The sequence below is a fragment of the Aythya marila genome, assembly GCF_965140915.1.
Source record: "Aythya marila genome assembly, chromosome: W".
NCBI lineage: Eukaryota > Metazoa > Chordata > Aves > Anseriformes > Anatidae > Aythya > Aythya marila.
This window is the reverse complement of record NC_139081.1, coordinates 18,270,238-18,290,166: the sequence shown is the minus strand read 5'-3', so window position 1 is coordinate 18,290,166 and position 19,929 is coordinate 18,270,238. Positions and strand designations below refer to the sequence as shown.

The following is a 19,929-nucleotide window of genomic DNA, read 5'->3' as shown; positions in this document are numbered from 1 at the left end:
ACCATGACAGTAATTACAACAAAGAACTCTTTCAACAGAAACAAAAAAATTACAAAAAATAAATGGGTTATAGTTTAGTGGATGGGGGATGCCATGGCTTTACCAGCCAGAGCAAATAGCTGCAGCTTCCCGTGTTTCTTGGAGCTCCCAGCTCAGGGCACACATTTTTCAGTTAATCTGCGAGATTACTGGCAAGACAACTGTGGCTATATTAATTCTACAGTGGCTTTTGGGCTCCTTAAAAATCCTCCTCCTACTTCAGCATCTTCATGTAAACCATTTGTGAGCTTGCAGGAAGGCGTCACTTCCATGTCTCCGTGCTTATTGCAATCATCCATTCACAATAAAATAAAATAGAATAAAATACAAATGACCAAGAAAAATAAAACCCAGTGCAAATAAGAAAACCTTCCTGCTCGCCGGTTGGCATCTGAAGGGGTGACAAGTAGACGGAGGGGAGGTGGGGGAGCAGAAAGTTGAAGATAAGGGGGGGGGAATAACAAAAGCTCCACTTAACAAAAGCCGTCAGTGATGAGTGTCTGGTGTAGTATGTGTTGCACTTTGTCCTCCCGGGACAACTGTCGCCTGCCAGTTGGCCAGGGCAAGCCAGGAGGATGGTGTGAAAACAATACTAGCCCCCACTCAGGCTCACTTTTCCAACTCGCTGTCTTCTTTCTAAAGCCAAACAATAACCTGGCGGGATGCACTGCTTCTGGAGCAATGAGTTCATAAAAGAAACCCTAAAACAAAAACATGGCAGGGAAGAGGGGTGGCACTTGACGACACAGCTGAAAAGAAACATGCTTCTCCCTCCCCACCCCACGAACGTATTCTGGAGCATGCTGGGGTTTGTCTGCTTAGGTATTTAAATCAGAAAGGTGCTTGCCTGGCTGCGAGAGCTGGATCCTGCTAAGGTGTATGTCTCCTTCTCGCCCCTTCCCACCCCTCCCTGCCCTGCCCCTCAGGCTGTCAGTTTTTGGATTGTCTTGTTGTAGTACTGCATGATGGTGGGCGTCAGCGGGTTCCAGTTGTTGGCGTGCAGCTCGATGACCTCCAGCAGGAGGGACCGCGTCAGCATGGACTCGGAGGGGCACAGCATCTTGTCGCGAGCTATGGCCAGCATCTCCGTCATCATCTCAGGCAGCTGCTCCTCCAGCAGCCGGCCGGTGCTTTGCAGCTGTTGGGAGAGAGGGGGTCAGAGGCGGCTTGTTAAAGTGTGAGCTGCCGCCACGGCTTGCGCTAGTGTTGTGTAGCTGGGGGGCAAGGGTCAGGGGGATCCTCCTGGGCAGCCAGGACAGCTGGCCCCATGTTGGAGGGGTGGAAAGCTGCTTGGCACTGCTGAAAATGTGATGCTGGCAGGAAGGAAGCAGGACACAAGCTACAGATGCTGCTGTGTCATGGCTTGTGGGCATGCACCGAGCCAACTCCAGCAACAGAGAGGCAATATTTACATAGTAGGGCTGTTTTCCAAAAATATGCAGCCTGCTCTTTTTTTTTTTCACCCACATTTCACACTCCTCCAGTTTTCCCCCAGCTGGGCAATGCTGAGATGCTGCTGTTGGTGAGAAATGCAGGCACCCCACAGCACACTCCCCGATGCTGCCCAGAGCCGTGTGCTATGGGTGAAGCTTTCGAAAGCACTCACGCCGGGCTGCTGTAAGACTGAATGGTTCAGCTCCCACTGACTTCAAAGGTGGCAGCACTGGGTGCTTTTGAAAAATCCCACCTAAAAATCAAGCTATTGTCAAAACAAAGTGCATGCTGTGATGTGGTATTCCTGCCTTTTACCTGCTCCCTCATTTACGTGCTGATTCACAGCTGTCAGTGACTCCCAGTCATTAATCTGATTAAGCAGGGCTCTCCTTTATGCATAACAAATCCTGCCCTTTGCACAGCAGCAAGGTCTGCATTTCCAGCCATCGCACCTCTTCTCCAAGGACGGCCAAGTGTTTTTAAAGCAGTGTAAACCCCAGAAAACCCCATCTCAGGCTTGTGAGGCATCAGGGATTTGAATGGAGAGTTCTCAAAAGTCCTGACTTTAAAAATGCAAACTTTCCTCTTCAGCTGCCTGCCACTTTGCTGAATTTCAACCATCCAGCTGCAATTTTTCAGCCTACTTCAACCTCTCTCTTCAAGACAAGCATCAGTTCCCATGGGCCAATCACTTCCAAAAAGCGAAGCTAATGAAACTTTGCAATTCCACCCGTGCTATATTTGTACCATCATTTCTTTGCAAAGCTTTCTGAGCACAGCAAGCCTCTCTGCGGGAGCTACCGCCACTGCATGAGCAAAGGCAGTGTGACGGAGCCTTTGGTGCAATACAGGTGGTTTTGTGCTTAAAAAATACCACAGGGTGAGATCTGAAGGAATCTGGAAGAGATTCAAAGGAACCAGGATGATAGGAATTAGTTTTGTGGTGAGACCCTGGCTAGCAAATTTGGTTGCATCCATTCACACGCATTGGAAGCACAGTGACAGCCGCCTCTCTTATCCCATGGTGCTGTCTTTTGTATTTGGGTGTAATGCAGCCAGGTAACGTGGCTCTGGGTTTGGGCACGTGCACAGCCAAGGACAGAAGGGGCAGAGCAACAAGGAGGGGCAGGTGGCATCAGAGCTTCCCTACCTCCATGGAGCAGCAAAGCACGGCGTCCTCCTTCACATCCTGAGATTGCAACAACTGCAAGAGAGAGGAGAGAAAATGAAAATGCGCAAGTGAAAATGCTATGAGTGAAAATGCGCGACCTCCTCCCAATGGATCTTTTAGATTAACAACTTTCAGGATAAATTTCCATTAGTTTAACAAGGCTTTTTTTATCCCCCCGGCAGGTAATGAGAAAATACACTAGTTCCACGTACATGGCCAGGAAACACAGCCCTCGAATGACCGTACCCAGGCAGCAGAGCAGCCCTTTGGGAGGGAAGGGCTGTGCTGGTCTCCTGCCCAAGGGCTGCCCGCTCACGGTCGAGCCTCCCTGTCCCACTGGGACGGTCTCCCAACAGTCTCGAAATTACCCGATGGCAGAGTGCGAACGTCCGGCGCATTGTGAATATGTCTCCTTCCAGGTTGATTATATATGGTTGCAAGCACAATGGTTCCAGTGAAACTGTTGTGTCTCAGGTGTAAACTTTTCTTCTGGAGCAATGCTGCTTGCTGAGAGCATGGGATTTTCCCTGGTCCCTTCTCACCATCTCATCCCCCCTGTCTGAGGCCTCAAAGCAGTGAAGGAGAATCTCCGTCCACATTTTGGCATTTTATTGGCTATGTTTTCAGCCACTTCCCCACTTTGGGAACCAACTCCAGGCCCTGTTCTGCTCTCTGTGAGCTTTGCATTACAAAGACAAGCTGGTAGGCACAAGCAGCTTTCAAGAGAAAGCCCAAATGGTGCCATAAGGTCAGACCATGATGGTGTGGGATGAGGGAAGATGCCTGTGCAACTCCCAGTCTACCAGTTCCTTGCTGTGTGTTGATATCTTCCTGGGGGCTGCTACCTCACTCTTCCCTCTTGTTTCAGACCTGGTGCATGTGGTCAGGGGGCAGCGTCCACCTGGCAATGGCAAAGCACAGAAGCTCAGCCTGTCCGACTCCACAAAACCAGGGGCCGTGAGCAAAACTGGATCAAAACCACTTATATTTTTGCTAGCACGTGCTTCTTTGTTGTCATCTTCGCTTTCTGACTTTGTCATGTGCACAAAGACGCTGTTTCAAGCTTTCTTCTCAAACCACAGGAGATAAAGCACAGTTGCTTTCCAAGCAGATAAAAGCCAAGATTCTCAGCCAGCTGACACAGGGAGCTGGGGTATTGTGAACAACATGCCATCGCAAAGTGCATGATAAAATCACACGTGCTGGCAGCACTGGGAGGTACAGCCACTGCCACTCCATTGGGCTTAGAAATCGGTGTCAGTGTGGCCATGTGCCACTGGTCCTGAGCTGCTCCCTGGATGCATGCACTACATGTGGAGAAAATGGAGAAAAATTGGGAAAACTGACTTCACTAGTGTCCGAAATTCATCAGGGAAAGCCATACTTGGGAAAAGCTGCTGGACTAATTACAGCTGTCCATGCACAACACCGCTCAGTGTAACTGGGTTTGCTCTGAAGTCACACTTCTTAGCTAACACCACAGCTCTGCTGCTCAGCCTTAATCATCTCTCCTTCCCACTCATTTTTTCCTCTTACCCTTCCTTTCCAAATAAATGCCAATTTGTTTACAGGCCCACAACTGCTGGAAAAAAATAGGAAAAAAGAGGTAACTTGAGGAATTATCATTGGTCTCAAAGTTTTGTCTTCATTGTCTTCTGCTTTCTGCAGACAGCAGTTTGTTTGCTTTGAAGCTGATGTTTACGGCATCTGCCTGAGCATGTGGTCCTGTCGGTTTTATCTCGTGTTAGCCAAAGGTCCAGCTAGGGCGTTGAATACATGCAGCAGTTTCCACAAGTTTATCTTCCTGCTGAGTTGCTTGGAAAAAGTTAGTTAAGCCCAATCCCCATGCTCTGAGATAAGTTCTCACAAATAGTTCACAGATTCTTCGCAAAAAAAAACATGAGATTACTTTAAACCCAACAAAAAATATATATGTTTAAAACAGGGACAAATATAAACAGGCAGTAGCCCGGAAACAAGCTCCTGGGGTATTTAACGGAGACTGGCTTGTGAGCATGGAATGGAGCAGGGATGCAAGTTAACATACATGCATGTCTCCTATGCTTGGTATTTGTTATTGAAGTACACAGCATGAAAATTAAAGCAAGAAATGTGGAGTTAAAGCAAGTTAACAGGAAAATGACTGCAGAAACTGATGCTCCCCTCCCATGGCTTTATGCAAACATACTCAGTCTGCAAACTGGGGGAAGATTTTCTAAAGGCTGAGGCAATTAGGAAGGTCCCATGGTGGCCTGATTCCCGTCCTTCCTCTGCTTCATTCTCCTCGTGTGACCCTGGTCTACCCTGGTGAGATGTAGCCAGGGAAAGCTGCAGCTTCACTTGGGTTTTCCTTGTACTGGCTTCCCAGCCATGGAGCTGGGACACTCTTGCCTGCTTCAAAAAGTGGTTATGTGGGCGAATATGTCAAAGACTGTTCGATGCGCAGCAATTTGGCTAAAGGGTATATTTGCCTTATCTACCTGTGGCCATAAGGAGACTGCACTCAGATGTCATTCTCTATCCTACTGGGATGACCCTGGGACAGCCGGGGGGGCTGAGCGCCAGCCAGGTCACACCATCAGGGCTGTGCCCAGAAAGGCACTCTGCAGCTACTGGGGACACTGTAGCCATGCAGTTGTGGCTTTTGCATGATCAAAACCCGACCCTCGTAATCAGATTTATATTTACTTAAAATATCTTAATGTAAACAGGCTATACCTATTAACTTAGCGCTCCCACATCAGAATTGTTATTTATTTAAGTATTTATAGCTGCTCCTCCCTGCTGCGGAGATGTGCCTGCACCCCACCAGGTTGCTCTCCAGCAGGTTCCCACATCTTTCACCCCAGCTGCCCAGAGCAGGCGAGGGAGCTAGGGAAGGAGCACGAAGCAGAGGCAACGCAGGTGAGTGAGCCTCACACGCTGCTCAGCTCAGCCTGTAATCATCCCCCTGAGGCTCAGGCTGGTTGCGAGAAAACTTCCTTTTGCTCTCCAGCCGGTTCCCCATATCAGGTGAGCGAAAGAAGCAGTTCCTGCTGGAAAGCAGACAAAAAGTCTGCTCGATTTCCTAAGAGTGGAGGCTGCATGCCAGAATCTGCCCAGACGGTCATATAATACCCAGTCTCAGTTGTGAAAGGCTTCTCACTTTTGTTGCTGGTGCTGAACTAACAGCTTTGCAGACTGGCAGGAGGCAGCAGGCGCTCATGCCTACATCTTTGCGGAGGGAGGGCTCCCGCTCCCGAATTTCTGCGTCCCGCTGGGCGATGGGTGCTAAATGTTTTTGCGAACAAGCAAAAATAAACCTGAGGGGCTGTTCCTGGGAGTGCTGTGTGTAGTGGGGGGACAGGGATTACATGGGGCGCAGGGCATTCTTCCCCCAATTCCTTCCTCCCCTGCACTCCCAAGGGAAACAAGTGCTGCTGGCAACAGTCTTTGCAAAGGGAAGGCCCATGGAATGGGTACACAACAGTGCTTGAGGGGGCAAAGAGGCCCTAAACCTGCAGCTGGGCTTCGCCACAGAGAACTGGCTGGCTCCCTCCAAATGGCAATGGACTCGCACGCAGTTGGTGCAGACCACCAGGAGCAAGCCACGCTCCCCCATTACACATACCCGCGATTATTTGGGTTCATTACCTACTTTCTCCAGAGACAGACGGGGCTGCAGAGAGGCTGAAGTACTTATGTGTCATTTTCCAGGGTGCGCACGCCACAAGCAGGATGGAGAACCTGCATTGCAGTCCCCTACTTATCACCAAACCACGCAGGCTGGATGGTGCTCTGCAGCATTCCCCACCGGGAAAGGCAGTGGGAGCAGCCGAATGCGTGCATTACCCTTCACAACTGCAGCGGCATTCTTCCTGTAAGGCACAGCACTAATTACTGGATACGATAGTGCTTGCAAAATGGCATAAGTGATGCTTGCCGCAAACTGCCTCTTAGCATGCAGTGTTTTGTGGTGACTCTGGTGTGAAAGCACTAAACTTTCCCACCTCCCAAAATATTCACCCAGAGCCATAGGATGGTTGGGACTTCTTGGAGAGTGGTGAGACAGCAGAGGAGCCATCTCCTGGGGAGCAGCAACAGTAGTGGGACCAGCACAGTGCAAACGCGTGCTTTGCTCGTAGCAGCTGCTGGGGGGCTCACGGCACTGGTGGGAAACAGGGCAAGGGCTGGCAGCCTTCTCCTGGAAGCCCCACATCCTGCTAGATGGATCCTCCGGCAGCAAAAGCCTCCTGCAAAGGAGGGGCTGCACTTCCCAGGCTGTCTGCAGAAAGACATCAATAGCAATTTGCTGCTTTTCCAGAGGCCCCTTATCAACCTACTGTTGCAAGTCTTTAAGGAAGGTGTCTGCAATAAGATCCATGTGCTTCCTCTGCTGCTTTGCATAGGGATAGTCACGCAGCTCTTGGAGCTAAAGGAGATTGTTACAGCTCCAGTTTTCTTATTGTCACTAGGTACGGGGTGGTGAAAACAACCAAGACTGGGGAAAATGCAAAGTACAAATGAGGGTGTGGGGGACGAGTAATTACAGAACACTCTATCAGCAAGGCCAGTTTCAGGATTTCTACAATCTGCTCCCATCAGAAGTATCAGTTCTCCAATCCTGGGCATCAGAGTGTCAGCTGGGCTGACCCTGCACCTGACCTTTGTTATATATGGAGTGGTAATTCGTGTCGAGAAAATGGTTGATATTAATAAAGAAGGGGGAGATTTGGGAATGTGGCCATGGGGGTTGGAAAGCCCCGAGGTTGAGATAACATTAGACTCTTAACGAAGAGGCCATCAGGAATATAAAAGAGTTTAGAGGGAACCAAGAAGGGTGATTCAGGAGACTCCATGCAGTCTCCGGTTTCTTGTTCTGCAGCTAGTTTCTTGTTCTCCAGCCATTAAGGCATGGATGTTTCTGGGTGTTTGCTGTTGTTGTTACATTCAAAGTTGTTTGACCAATGAAAAGTTGTTTTGAAAAGAACTGCTGCGGGGAGAAGGGTGTAAGAGGGGAGCCTGCCCTCAAGATAAAAAAAAAAAAAAAAAGGACGGTAACACGATGTGATGAAGTTATGATCAATAAAGAAGCAGGAAAAAGGAGTGAAGAGGAACAGGCTAGCAGAACGGAGACCAGGACGGGAACAGGCACTTTGATCGCCTCATGAAGATAGGTTCAGCCAAACTCAGCAAACTGCTCAGAGAAGCTCGTACAGAAAGTCGCTGGAAACAGGCGCACTGGAGCTGGAGAGAAGCTTGAGCTGAGAGAAGCGGACCCACGCACACAACTGCCTCTCGCTGGTAAGCAGCTGCGCATTATGGGGAATCATACGTCCTTAGGAACAAAGACTGTCCTGGTAACCTTACAGCTTATTCTCCTTATTAACAATCGGACAGTTTATGAGCCTGAAATATGGGACCAAACTGAGGTCAAGGTGTGGGACTCTGCAACTAAAAATGACAAGGTTGCTGTGGGATTGCTCGGCACCTGGCGAGCAGTCTCTGAGGCCTTAAAGAGACATGTGGGACCACAGTCAGAAACGTGTGGCTTGCCGGATAGTGAGGGAGCTGCAGGCTCCTTTACTGATCCGACTGCTACGCCATCGGCCCCTCTGCTGCTACAGCCATCGAAGGCTTTTGCTGTTATTCCCCCTGTTGACCTGAACGTGCCTTTTGACCCAGGCCTATTGGCCTTAAAAAAGAGATGGATATGCTTTTCTTCGATCTGGGAAGAATGGGATACATAAGGCCTAAAGACTGAGTTGCTTGACAACTTAAAGCAAGACATATTGTTCAAAAGGAATGGAAAATGGAGACTTGTTTGTAATCAGGAAAAGGAATGGAAAAATGGAGACTGTTAAGTCATGGAACTTAAAGGATTGTTTGTTACCTTTTCTGATTGTGAATATGTATAGGTGTACTCGATTTTAGTAAGTTATGGAACTTAAAGGATTGTTTGTTACCTTTCCTGATTGTACATATGTATAGGCATATTTGCATTTAGTATGTAAAGCAATGTTCTGTATATTTAGAATGTTTGATGTTTGTGTGTGCGTGTTGGTGGAGCGGAGACTCCCCGCACACCCAGCGCTGTTTACTTGCCTTTTATACCTTTTAGAAATATTTGTTTTATAAATATTACAAATTTCAGATTGAGTTGAGACCTCATTTATAACACCTTGCACCCACCAACAAACTGTGCCAGCGCCACTCTCTCTATGGGCCACATAGTGCCATGCAGGGCATAACCTGAGCTAGGCAAGTCAGGTGAGTCCAGATTCTAGTGAAAAAACAAGTGAGCCCTTGGAAAGAGAAGACATTTTGAAGGCCACAGTCACAAGCAGCATCTTCTCTGCTGAGCCATTTGATGCTGAGGGTGCCCAAAGGTTAAATGTGTTTGGGGAACCTTTCCCTTATGGAGCTGATGGGGGGGATGCAGAAGGCACACTGCCTTCTTGCCCAGCCCCACTGCACTCTGAATCAGCAGCAGAGGGTGAGGCTGAACATAACTTGAGAAAACAAGAACAGCCACCCTAAAAGCTCAGCCTGTGGCCTCCAGGCTTGTTTTGGTGAGGTCTGCATGAAGACAGGTAGCAGGTCCTGGCACGCCAGGCTGTGTCCACTCTGCTGTAGCTCAACCTTACCATGTCCACACCATCCCTGGGGAGGGTTAACGGGATAACCCCAGCTCATGAGACCTGTCTCACCCAACTCGTTGCATCTAGCATTGAGTTGTCTGCTTCAAATGGTCCTTCTCTCCGCGTGGCCTTCTGCTCATGCAGTAAAGGTTTCAAGCCCTCTGAAGATGTACAAGGTGCCACCAGCCCTTATATCTCATCTAGAGGTCCCTCTTCCCAGCTCCCTGACAGGGGTGGCCTGGTCTCAGCCCCTTAGAAAAGATGCCAATGGCAATTCACACTTGCTCTGTTAGGAAGAGGCCACCAGCATGGGGCACTGCTGGCCCCACAAGGAGCTACTCATGCTGGCATGGCTGCTGTGTCCATGAGAGGCCTTTCCCTAATGTATTTGGGACAACTTGAAGGAATTGGCTTGGTGGCATCTACTTGTTTTACAGTGACGTGCTGCTTTTAGCTGAGGAGGAGACTTGTGTTCTCCTATTACCCAACCAGAACTCCCTGGGAGGATGGTAAGAAGAGATTAGTTTAATTATTGTATCAAGTAAACCAAAATGTTGGTTATCCTCCTTGTCAGCCTCCTAAGGAACTCAAAAAAGAGGTACTTAACAGCAAATTGAATTAAGGCCAGAGGAACAAAACCCTGTACCCAGCCATGGGAAACTCCTACTCCTTTCCACTTCAGACAAGGGAAACAATGAAACATGACTCTTGCTCCCTCCCTGGATCTGGAACAGCAGAAGGGATTCCTATGAAGATGGAAACCATTAAAAGGCAGTTATTGGAGACAATGACAAAGAAAATAGGGTAACTCACCAAGCCAGCCAGGGCAGTCCAGTGGCTCCCACTAGGCACTCAGGCTGGAGGTGGGGGCCATCACCCTCACCTGCGGGACCACTGGGGCTGTCTGAGGGGGACCCCAAGGTGCGCACGGACAGAGCCACCCTGTCTGCACGCACAGGACACCGAGCCACCCAGACGGCCTGCTTCATCCTGCCTGTCTGAAGACATAATAACCCTGGGAGCAGAGGATGTGATCTCATCCCAAGGGTCCGGGGAAACACAAAACATGGAAAGAAAAAGTGGCGAGACCATCACGCTTGATTGCAAAGGGCTCCACCCTTGCCCACCGGATGCTCTCCGCTTTCCTGGCTCTTCTGAGGGCGCATGGCAGCAGATGCAAATAGTTGTGTTTACATCCAGCTGAAAGGGACTCGGGAGCTAACAATGCTGGGTATGGAGGGCCACGCAAGGAGGAGGGACCATCCGGTGAGATGGTATCTAGCTTTGTTTCTTCTCCAACATAACTGCTTCCTCTGCCTTCTCCGTGGGTCCCCAAGAAATGAAGATGCTTCCCTACCTCTCCTGCGGGGTGAGGGGACACTGGTGGCCCTGACTGTCCTTGGTGGCCTCAGCTCTGCCCTAAATGCAGCTCTGCCTGCAAAGCTGCTCCAAACCCATGCAAGTCAGAGTAACTGTGATGGAAACCTACATGGAAGAGAGCAAAGCCCAGGGTCAGCAGTTGTGTGTATGGGAGCGCATTCTTTCCTTGGAAATTGTATCTCTGGCATGAGAGCCCTCCCCTATTTAAAATATGCCACTGCAGTTTTCATGCTCACCGTCTAGGGCCAAACAAAGTCCTGTAGCTTTCTAAGAAAACATGTTCCCATGCTCAAAACACTAAGCTGAGCAGTGAGGCTCCATGGCATCGCAAAGACCTTGTCAGTTTGGTGTCCCCATCCCTTCTCATCATCTGCTCTCGAGGTGAGATGTCTCGCAAGTGCCCACCTCAAATGTTCTGGTTTGTCCCTGTCCAAAGTGGGGAAGCACAAACTGGAAGAAATTGATTTTCATCATGCCTAAAAGGCATTTGTCCCTATAGTCTGAGGGGACACCAAGGAGGACACTGAGTGGGGACAAGGTCAGGCAAGGTGTCTCTTCTTGAGGCTCATCTCAATGACCGGCACAGCTTTTTAGGTGTAACAACTTAACACTGATTTCCTCCTTTCTCCCCACCCCCAGTTCCTCTTCCATCAGGATTTATATTTTCATTATTTTCTCTGGTCAGGCCTGGCCACGTGGAGCTACCTGGGCAGCAGGGTGGCACAGGGTCAGGATCTGGCCTTCTTGGTGCCTTCACTTATATGATAAAGAGGCAAATCCTGTCTTGCTCTCTGACTGTGAGCGTAATCTTAAAATCCTGTCAAAGACCCTCTTTCGACTCAAAAGCTTGATGCTTTTTAAAAAGTGAGAGCGATTAAAATAAAAAAAAAAAACCTCCACGTTAAAAGATACAATTTTCTTTCCCAAACAGCACCACCCTCCAGCTCGTCTGTCTGCAGTCAGGAAGGTTTTCCCTCTCTCTTCCTCTGAAGGAGACAGTGAAAAGGCAGATCCCTCTTGAAGTTCAGACATTAATTACTGTGTTAGAATATTTTTCTAAATTACACAGTATGGCCCCAGGAGATAACAGGCACTAAGAGAAGGGAGGGGAGTGGATACCAGTCTGCATGCTGCACCACAGACTCAGACGTGGGGGAAAGGCAATCAGACAGGGAGTATTTATCCTTCCTGCATGACCACCCCAAGGCTTTAAGTTAGCAGCGCGTACCAAGGCAGGGAAGTGATGGGACCGTGACAGGATTTTAAACAATGCTGAAATGGGACCATCTATGCCAACCAGACTGGAGGCAGGAGACGCTCCTGCAGAGGAGCAACTGTCCTGTCCGCCGCCAGCCTGCCAGCTCTACTCCCCACTGCCTCTGTGGGCTGATTCACCGCGCCCGGATGCTGCCTCCAGCCCTTGGGGCTGGGAATAAGAACTGCCAGCAGCTACCACAAGGCAGCTGGGTGCCCACAGACCCCCGATCGGAGGGGATGCTTGCGGTGACACAAGCCAGGGTGCCTTCCCAGCCCCGTCAGCTCCGAGACGGGGGGACCTCTGTGGGCTGGTCCTGCAGCTGCAGCGTCCTGCACAAGCAGTTAGTTCTGTGGTTTAATTAGTCTGTGATTGAGCTGCTTCCTGGGATCTGCTCTGAACCTGCCCCGACAGCCCCATCTGATGCACCCAAGGGTGCCAAGAGTGGGATGGTGCCAGAGCAGGGCTGCTCCCTGTCACCCCTGGCAAGTCCGTGACTGGGAAGATGCAACGGGAGAAAGACAGATCTTCACATATGGGGAATTATGGGCCCACTGGCCCCACCTCAGGCCCTGGAAAAACCATGGAGCAAGTCATCTTCAAACGTATTTCTGGGCATGTGAGGGAGAAGAAGGAGACTGGCATGGATGTGCCTCATAAGCTTGCTCACCTTCTGGATTTATGGATAGAGGAAGAGCACGGATGTCTTTTGCCTTGATTTTAGCAAGGGTTTTGATTCTGCCTCCCACAAATTCCCATATCCGAGCTAGGACATCAGGGGTGGACAGCCAGGTAAGTTAAAAACTGGCTGGATGGTTGGGCTCGGAGTGTTGTAGTTACTGGCTTACAACCCAACTCCACCTGGAGGCCAGGAACGAAGAGTGCTGTTGAGGGATTTCTTGAAACAGCAAAAATCCCATGGCTTGCTGTAGCTGAGCAAACCAAGCTACCAGGGCAACTATGAGAAGTTCCCATGACAGTATTCCCACATCGCCCAATTGAGGAATTCAGGAAAATATTGTTGCCAGCAGCTGGCTTCAAGGACAAGGTCTATGTGACTGCTAATCACAAGGGGGTTGTTTTCTTGCAGGTGGGGTTGTTTTCTTGTAGTTGTTTGTCTGAGTGCTTTTGACCAATAATCTTGTGTGAAACACTGTCCGCCCCTGTTAAGTTCACTATAAAAGTTAGGCTATTCGGGCAATAAAATGAAGCTTGCTGATCACTCATATTGAGTGTCCCTGTCTTCCTTCCATCGACAACAAATGGCGCCCGAACAGGGACCCTGCTGGCAGTGAACCTGCGAGCCACGGATCGACGGAATACGGGAACCGGTCCTGCAACGCAGCCCAGGAGGTGAAAGGGATGAAAACGCGGAATCCCCGAACCCACAGCCCAGGAGGTGGAAGGGACGAAAACACGGAATCCCTGCACCCGGGAGCACCTATAGAGGGTCCCGCCGGCCACGCGTCACTGAGGTCTTGCAAAGGCTGCAACAGCGCTGACGTAAACAAAGGTATGGAGAGACAAGCGGCGTATGATCTGCTCAAGTGCTTTTTAGAAAAGCGGAGCACGCAGGGTATAGACTGAAAAAAGGAATCGCGGAGAGACGCGGAAAAAGGAATCGTAGAGAGACGCGGGAAACGGAGCCGCGGAAAATGCGGGAAATTGAAGTAATCGCAGTGCGATGCGGGACATCCGAGATCGAGTTGCTACGGGAGACCAGAGGCGTCAGTGGACAACGGCAGCCGACCCTCACCGTGTGGCGAGTCGGCACAGAGCAGAGGGGCAGACATCAGGACCCTGCAGCCTGTCTGACGTAACCATGGAAGCAGCGGCGGCTGTGCTGCTTCTCTCTGGCATTCATTTTATAAGAGGTTTATCTTGCAATGCAAAAAAGACTATTCGTCCCCAGATCGGTGTTATAACTATGTTTCTGGATAAGATTCCGTGGGGTTGCCACATTCTACGGATTACTAATGACGATTTAGCTCTATTGCAGGGCAGGAGTGCAGAGACTCAGATTACACTGCCAAATGACCACCGGCAGACTTGAGGAGACACTGCTCGGCTGCGGGGATCGGCTGCGGCGTGGATGCCCCTAGGTGCACCCTGAGTGTTTTTGCTCGGAGGGGACTCCACTCTCAGCTGCTCACCGCAGGAGCAAAGATCTCCTGAAGCTGCAGACAAACAGTATGTTTTTGGCTGCTGGAGGGATACTAACTGGAGTGTTAATAATTGTATGTGTTGTTCTTAAATGTCCAGGTATTTTGTGTTGGAAGTATTTGTGTAAGGGTAAGGTTTTAAAACAAAGTGTTGCAAGTCACTTCACGAGGAACACAAAGAGAGACAATACTTGTTTGTTTGCTTATCATTCTAAATTACATTCTTGTGAATGAGATTGTGGTATGATTGAGACTGAGATGTGCCAGAGGCCTCTGGGTGTGCAATTGTGCTCTGTGTGTGCGAGTGTGCTGTGTACTGTGTTAGTGAGAGCATGCTTATTGCCATAGTGCAGGTTGCCATAGTGCAGGCTGAAATCATAGGAAATTAGTGCCGGCAAAAAATCATAGGAAAATGAAGGACGAAGTAGCCCTAGATTTATTACAGTGCTTGTTAGAAAAATGGGGAGTCGATTGTAAGCAACTAGCAGGACTAGTTGCGATCGGTCGAGCAAAATCATGTTTCACAAGTACGGAGTCATTGTTTGAAGTAGCCACTTGGAGAAATTTAAGGGAATGTACTCTTTAAACCTTTTTGATCATAATGAGTCAATTCACAAATCCATTATTTTCCTGAAAGAGCACATGAGTAAGATTTAATATGGTATCAATCCTTTCAATCAATGGTTCACTGATTTGTTTGAAACAATGCATAGATGGTTACTGGGATTAGTCAAAGAGGGATTAAGGATTCTGTTTGCTGTGGTGTCAATCATCATTGCATGTGGTATTGTGATAAATGTGGTTAAAGGGTTACTTGCAAAAATGTTATATTGGGCATGGTTTGCTCAAAAAAGAAAAAAAAAGGGGGGAATTGTTGAGGGATTTCTTGAAACAGCAAAAATCCCATGGCTTGCTGTAGCTGAGCAAACCAAGCTACCAGGGCAACTATGAGAAGTTCCCATGACAGCGTTCCCACATCGCCCAATTGAGGAATTCAGAAAAATATTGTTGCCAGTAGCTGGCTTCAAGGATAAGGTCTATGTGACTGCTAACCACAAGGGGGTTGTTTTCTTGCAGGTGGGGTTGTTTTCTTGTAGTTGTTTGTCTGAGTGCTTTTGACCAATAATCTTGTGTGAAACACTGTCCACCCCTGTTAAGTTCACTATAAAAGTTAGGCTATTTGGGCAATAAAATGAAGCTTGCTGATCACTCATATTGAGTGTCCCTGTCTTCCTTCTGTCGACAACAGAGTGCCATGGGGTTTATAACAGGACCTGCCCCATTTAGCATCCTTATCAATGACTGAGGAGGTGAGCAGCACACTCCTGCCAAGTCTTCAGATGACACCGCGTCAAGAGGACCACTCAGTGTGCTCAAGGCCCTGCCATCCCGAGGGACCTCAGTGGGCCAGAACAAGGAGTCAACAAGGAAAAATACCAAGTCCTGTGCAGGAAACAAGCATGGGGCAGGGGAAAAGGTTGGGATTGGGTTAGTATGGGGGTAGGAGGGAGGCAGAGCCCACAAGCACTTGTGAGACCCCAGTCAGCAAGGTGCCTTGAGGACCCCCAGCAACATCACTGCCTGGCACCTCTTGAGGTCCTGCAAGCCAGTTTTTCTACCTTCTTGCTCTACTGCCATAGGCAACTGCTCAGGTTATCTGGATGTAAAGCCAGGTCTGTCTGCTGGATGGTGTCATAAAAATAAGCAAATACATCCAAAGCAGCACTTGACACCAAACACTTTGTCTGGAAGCTGCTCCTGCTGTCAGAGGGCTGGCAGGAAGGTGACAACTCCCAGGCCCAGAGGCACCTCCTGGGTTGGCATCCAAACAACATCCCATTGAGGATGGGATGGAGACGCGAGAGAAGCCAAACCTTCTGACACCAGTTGTCCGTCCTGGCTTCTGCAGAGCACAGCTGTGGCTCGGAGCTGGCTACCACCCATCCTTCCCAGAACACCTCAGCCATCACCAAGAGCTGTGCCAGGCCCCCAGGACCCAGGCTTTATGCTCCCCTTTGGGGACTAAGCAGGGAGGGCAGTGAGCTGGGCTACCTACACCAATCCCACCAAGCACACACAGTCGTGGGCAGCAGGGTGAAGGACAGCCCAGGAGAGAGCTAGGGAAGGTAGAAGTGGTAAGATCCAGTTAACAACAGATGCCAAATGACATTATTTATTATCTCAAGTCCTGCAGTAGCCACTGGGCACTTGTCACACCAGGCACAAAACTCTGGAGCACTCCTGCCCTTACTGATGGTTCAACCAGCATTTACTGGTCCCCAGTCTTAACCCATTTTCTACATTTTGCTGACTCTGCTGAAGGCTGCAGAAAAGAATAAATGTGGCGGGGTCAAGAAACAAAGTCCCTTTGTTGCTCTCCTGGTTGGAGTTGGTTTTGGAGATGCAAGGTGGAGATGCAAGGTGAAGTTGGTTTTGGACATGCAAGCTGAAGTGTTGCTGGAACGGGGGGTCACTGTATTTGGGCATGGGGCAGAGGCTTTGGAGCAGCAAGAATGTCAGCACCTTCACTCCCTGTCATCCTGGAGGGGCAGGAGGAAGTTTACAGGGATAAGTTTGGCGTGGTTTTGTCAATTAAACTGAGGCCAGAGTGGGGAGACCACAGTGGGACATCCCTCTTGGTGAGGCCACCAAGTGTGGGAGTCAGGACAATTTCCTAAAAATGCTAAAAGCGTTTTGATTGAGGTAGACAATGGACTCAAGGCAGAATGTGGTCCTGGAGGATATCACCACTGGTTCTGCGTTAGGAGAGCCTGGACAGCACAGCCTGGCCTGGGGGAAAGCCCTTCCCCAGGAACAACACCCTCCTTCAGCTCTTCAGCTCACTCCTGGTTCCCCCAGGCGCAGAGGGATGGATAGGAGGAAAGCTCTTTCTCTTATTTATGTTTAACCTCAATGCCTTATTATTCTTTGCACAAACTCCCCAGATTTGATGGCTGCAATAGTCCTCTGGTTCTCACCCGAAAAAGGGCTCTCCTTTCCGTACTCCCCAGCCGCCTGCAATGCCAGACTTTGGCCTGGGCTCAGGTGACCAATTCTCCTTCTCCAGCTTTAAACCCCACAACGTCAATCCAAAGCACCACACAAGCTCACTGGGTTCTGTCAAACCATTTTTAATGATGGCTGCACCCACTTCTTACTTTTCTTGGAAAACCATCTTTGCCTAAAATCCCAATTTTGCCCCTGCTGTGAATACAACCTCCTGTCTGCCTGCACACCTCTTACCCCCAAATCTCCCAATGGTGAACTGGTGGTTCCTGGGGGTTCAGCTCACAGGATGCCCTGTCCCCACCTCAGACACAGTGCTGGTGGCCGTCCCTCCCTGCTCCACCCCGCTTGGTCTCCTCTTCCCTGCCATGCTGGCACCACATCCCCACACAGGGGCACTGTCACTTGGCTCCCAAAACGTTGCCCAGGCATGGCAGCAGCTCTGACCCAAATTTCCTGGGCTCTGATTAAATGTCTGCTCCCATGCCTGCTGCCACAGCTGCCCGGCTCCCCAGGGATGCGGTGCTCTCAGCCCGTGCGGCACCCCGCTCCCATTGGCTAGCAGACCTGAACGTTTATCACTCATATGTTTAACCTGAGATGAACTTCAGCTTGGATTTGCTCAGCCCAGCTGCTGAGCCATGCAAGCAGCCCCTGCGCACCACCGTCCGGCTGCATGATGTGTACCACTGGTGCGCTGCCCTGCACCCAGGCACAGCCCCACTGCCTGTCCCCACCTTGCTTCACCTTTCCCAAGGCTGTCTCTGTCCCCGAGCCCAAGCGAGAGGGACAGAGCTGACGGGCAGCAAAAAGCAGGGCACAACCATCTCACACAGCGGGTTCCCTCGCTGCCAGAAAAAACAAGTCCTGCTCCTCCTCCTCCCTGGGCCACTGATGTCCTCACTGTCATCTTCGCTTCCTCCCCAGCTCCACAATTAAGACAGTGTTAATAAGCTTTTACTGGGGGGGGGAGGGAGGGGGGAAGGAAAGGAGCTGGTGAGAGGAAGCTTTGCAGGGGGAAGGGAAGAGGCATTCCTGCCACAGTCATCAGGCAACTTTCCCCTTCCTCTTGCTAACTCCCTTGCTGACCTTTGGCTCAATCTGCCAAAGCTATAAAGGAAAAGGGGAAAAAGAAAGAGACAGAGAAACTAAAAAGCAAGAAGAGCTGAAAGGACAGGCAGAAGCAGAGATGTTATCTCGCCTCTGATAATGATTTATCGCCAAAGGATTGGTGGATGGAGGCAGGGAGAGCTAAGTGCAGCTGCAGCAGCACAGAGGGAGCCACCAAGGAGGAAGGAATTAGGGGCAAAAACCCAGAGTACAGGAGACAGCACACAGGAGAGCAAAAACCCAGAGTAAAGTGCCTGTCCCTGCTGGAGGCCCTCACTGTGAGTCGGGGACTGGCCAAGCAGGGTTGTGCTGGCAGCCACCTCAGAGCCTCTGGGTCCTGTTCTGGGCTGGCCCCATGCAACAGGATTAGCTGAAACAGCAAAAAACAACAGCAGCGTCACGAAAAGCCACCCCTAAGTCATCGAACGGGAATGGTGTGAGCCAGGGTCCCAGCTCTGCGGCGTGAGCAGGCACGGATCAGCTGTTTCAGGGCAGGAGAGCTGGAAGGCTCTGGCTCACCCACATCAGCCATGCTACAGGGTCTTCATCTCCAATGAACAAAACCACTCGGACAGAGCTGTCCTCTTACGGAATAGATGCGTTTTTAAGAAGCAAGTTTATGCGATGTCTTGGTATAATCAGTAAAAGCTTTTTATGGAGCCATTCTGTAGAAAAAAAAAATCCAATATGGGAAATTCGCATCCTTCAACACGTCATTAGATCGCTGCCGTGTCCCCACATAGTGGCAAGACAACAAGAACGACCGTGACAGAATGGCAAGGGCAGACGGGAGTGGGTTGGGAAAAATCCTGGCAGAATCAGGGCTGGATTGTGTCATGGCTGTGATGGGAAGTGGGGGGGAATGTGGGCTCTTCTAGACGCCAGGATCTTCCTGATGAGGTGACACATACTGCTGTGGGCAGAGATTTTGGGGAAGTTCCACTATTCTTAGCATCCCTCTCCCACTTCCTCCGCTAGATGCATGTGCCTCATCACAATGCCCGGACACTTTTTCACTGTTGCAGTCACTGTCTGTGAACTCTGCCCACAGCATTACTGCGAAGGCAAAATGTTTATAGTGTGTTTGCATTCAGAGAAAACATTCCATGTGTGTAAAAAGTCATTACTGGCATTTTTTTCCCCTCTCCCTCTCCTTTCCTTGCCCAAGTTCTAGCGGAGAACTTATTTTGCAGTGAGTTATTTATGGCCTGACAGAAGTGCTACTGACAATTTGAGACTCACAGCTCCAACCCTGGGCGATGAGACAGACTTCTTCCTAAGAAAGTCCTCTACAGGCAGCAGCAGGAGATAAAACCATATTTAAAACAGCATGGAGGAAAGTCCTCTCCTGCTCTTTTGAATGTTAACACTTGAGTTTCCTTTCCCATTTGTCCCCAGTGAGGTTTCTGCCCCCAACCTGAACTATGCTCACCTCATCCAGCTCTGAAATGTCCCCAACCCTGATGGCAGGGCTGGGTTTCCACTGCATGAGGTGGTCCCCTATGTTATTACTCCCTCTCTCTTTCCTCCCCTCAGTCTGTCTCATCTATTCAGTTGGCTTCACCTGCTTTTAAGAAGCTTTTTTAGCTCCTTTAGTGGGGATTTTTGCAGTGGTGGGATTTGCAAACCTAAACATTGGGTTTGCAGTCCCAATTGTCGGGCTTTGCAAACCCTTTGACAAAGGGATCCTGCTTGGAGCACATGCTTTTCATTACCAGAATCACACCAGGCCGGAAGAGCCAAGTGTCCCTG

The 19,929-nt window shown here is 49.8% G+C and overlaps 1 protein-coding gene across 2 annotated transcripts in view; it reads right to left on the bottom strand.

The window, feature by feature from the left end:
• Nucleotides 1–961: 961 nt before the first annotated feature.
• The window catches only part of LOC309889567 (CBP80/20-dependent translation initiation factor-like), a gene marked incomplete at its 3' end in the record, with an annotated part of 155,751 nt that continues 136,783 nt past the window's right edge, over nucleotides 962–19,929 (bottom strand). For both annotated transcript variants that reach the window (XM_082782433.1, XM_082782434.1), the window contains exons 10-11: nucleotides 2,624–2,677; nucleotides 962–1,177 (exon numbers count right to left, since the gene is read on the bottom strand). In XM_082782433.1, coding sequence (XP_082638559.1) covers nucleotides 962–1,177; nucleotides 2,624–2,677 — 270 coding nt within the window. The remainder of the gene's footprint in view (nucleotides 1,178–2,623; nucleotides 2,678–19,929) is intronic.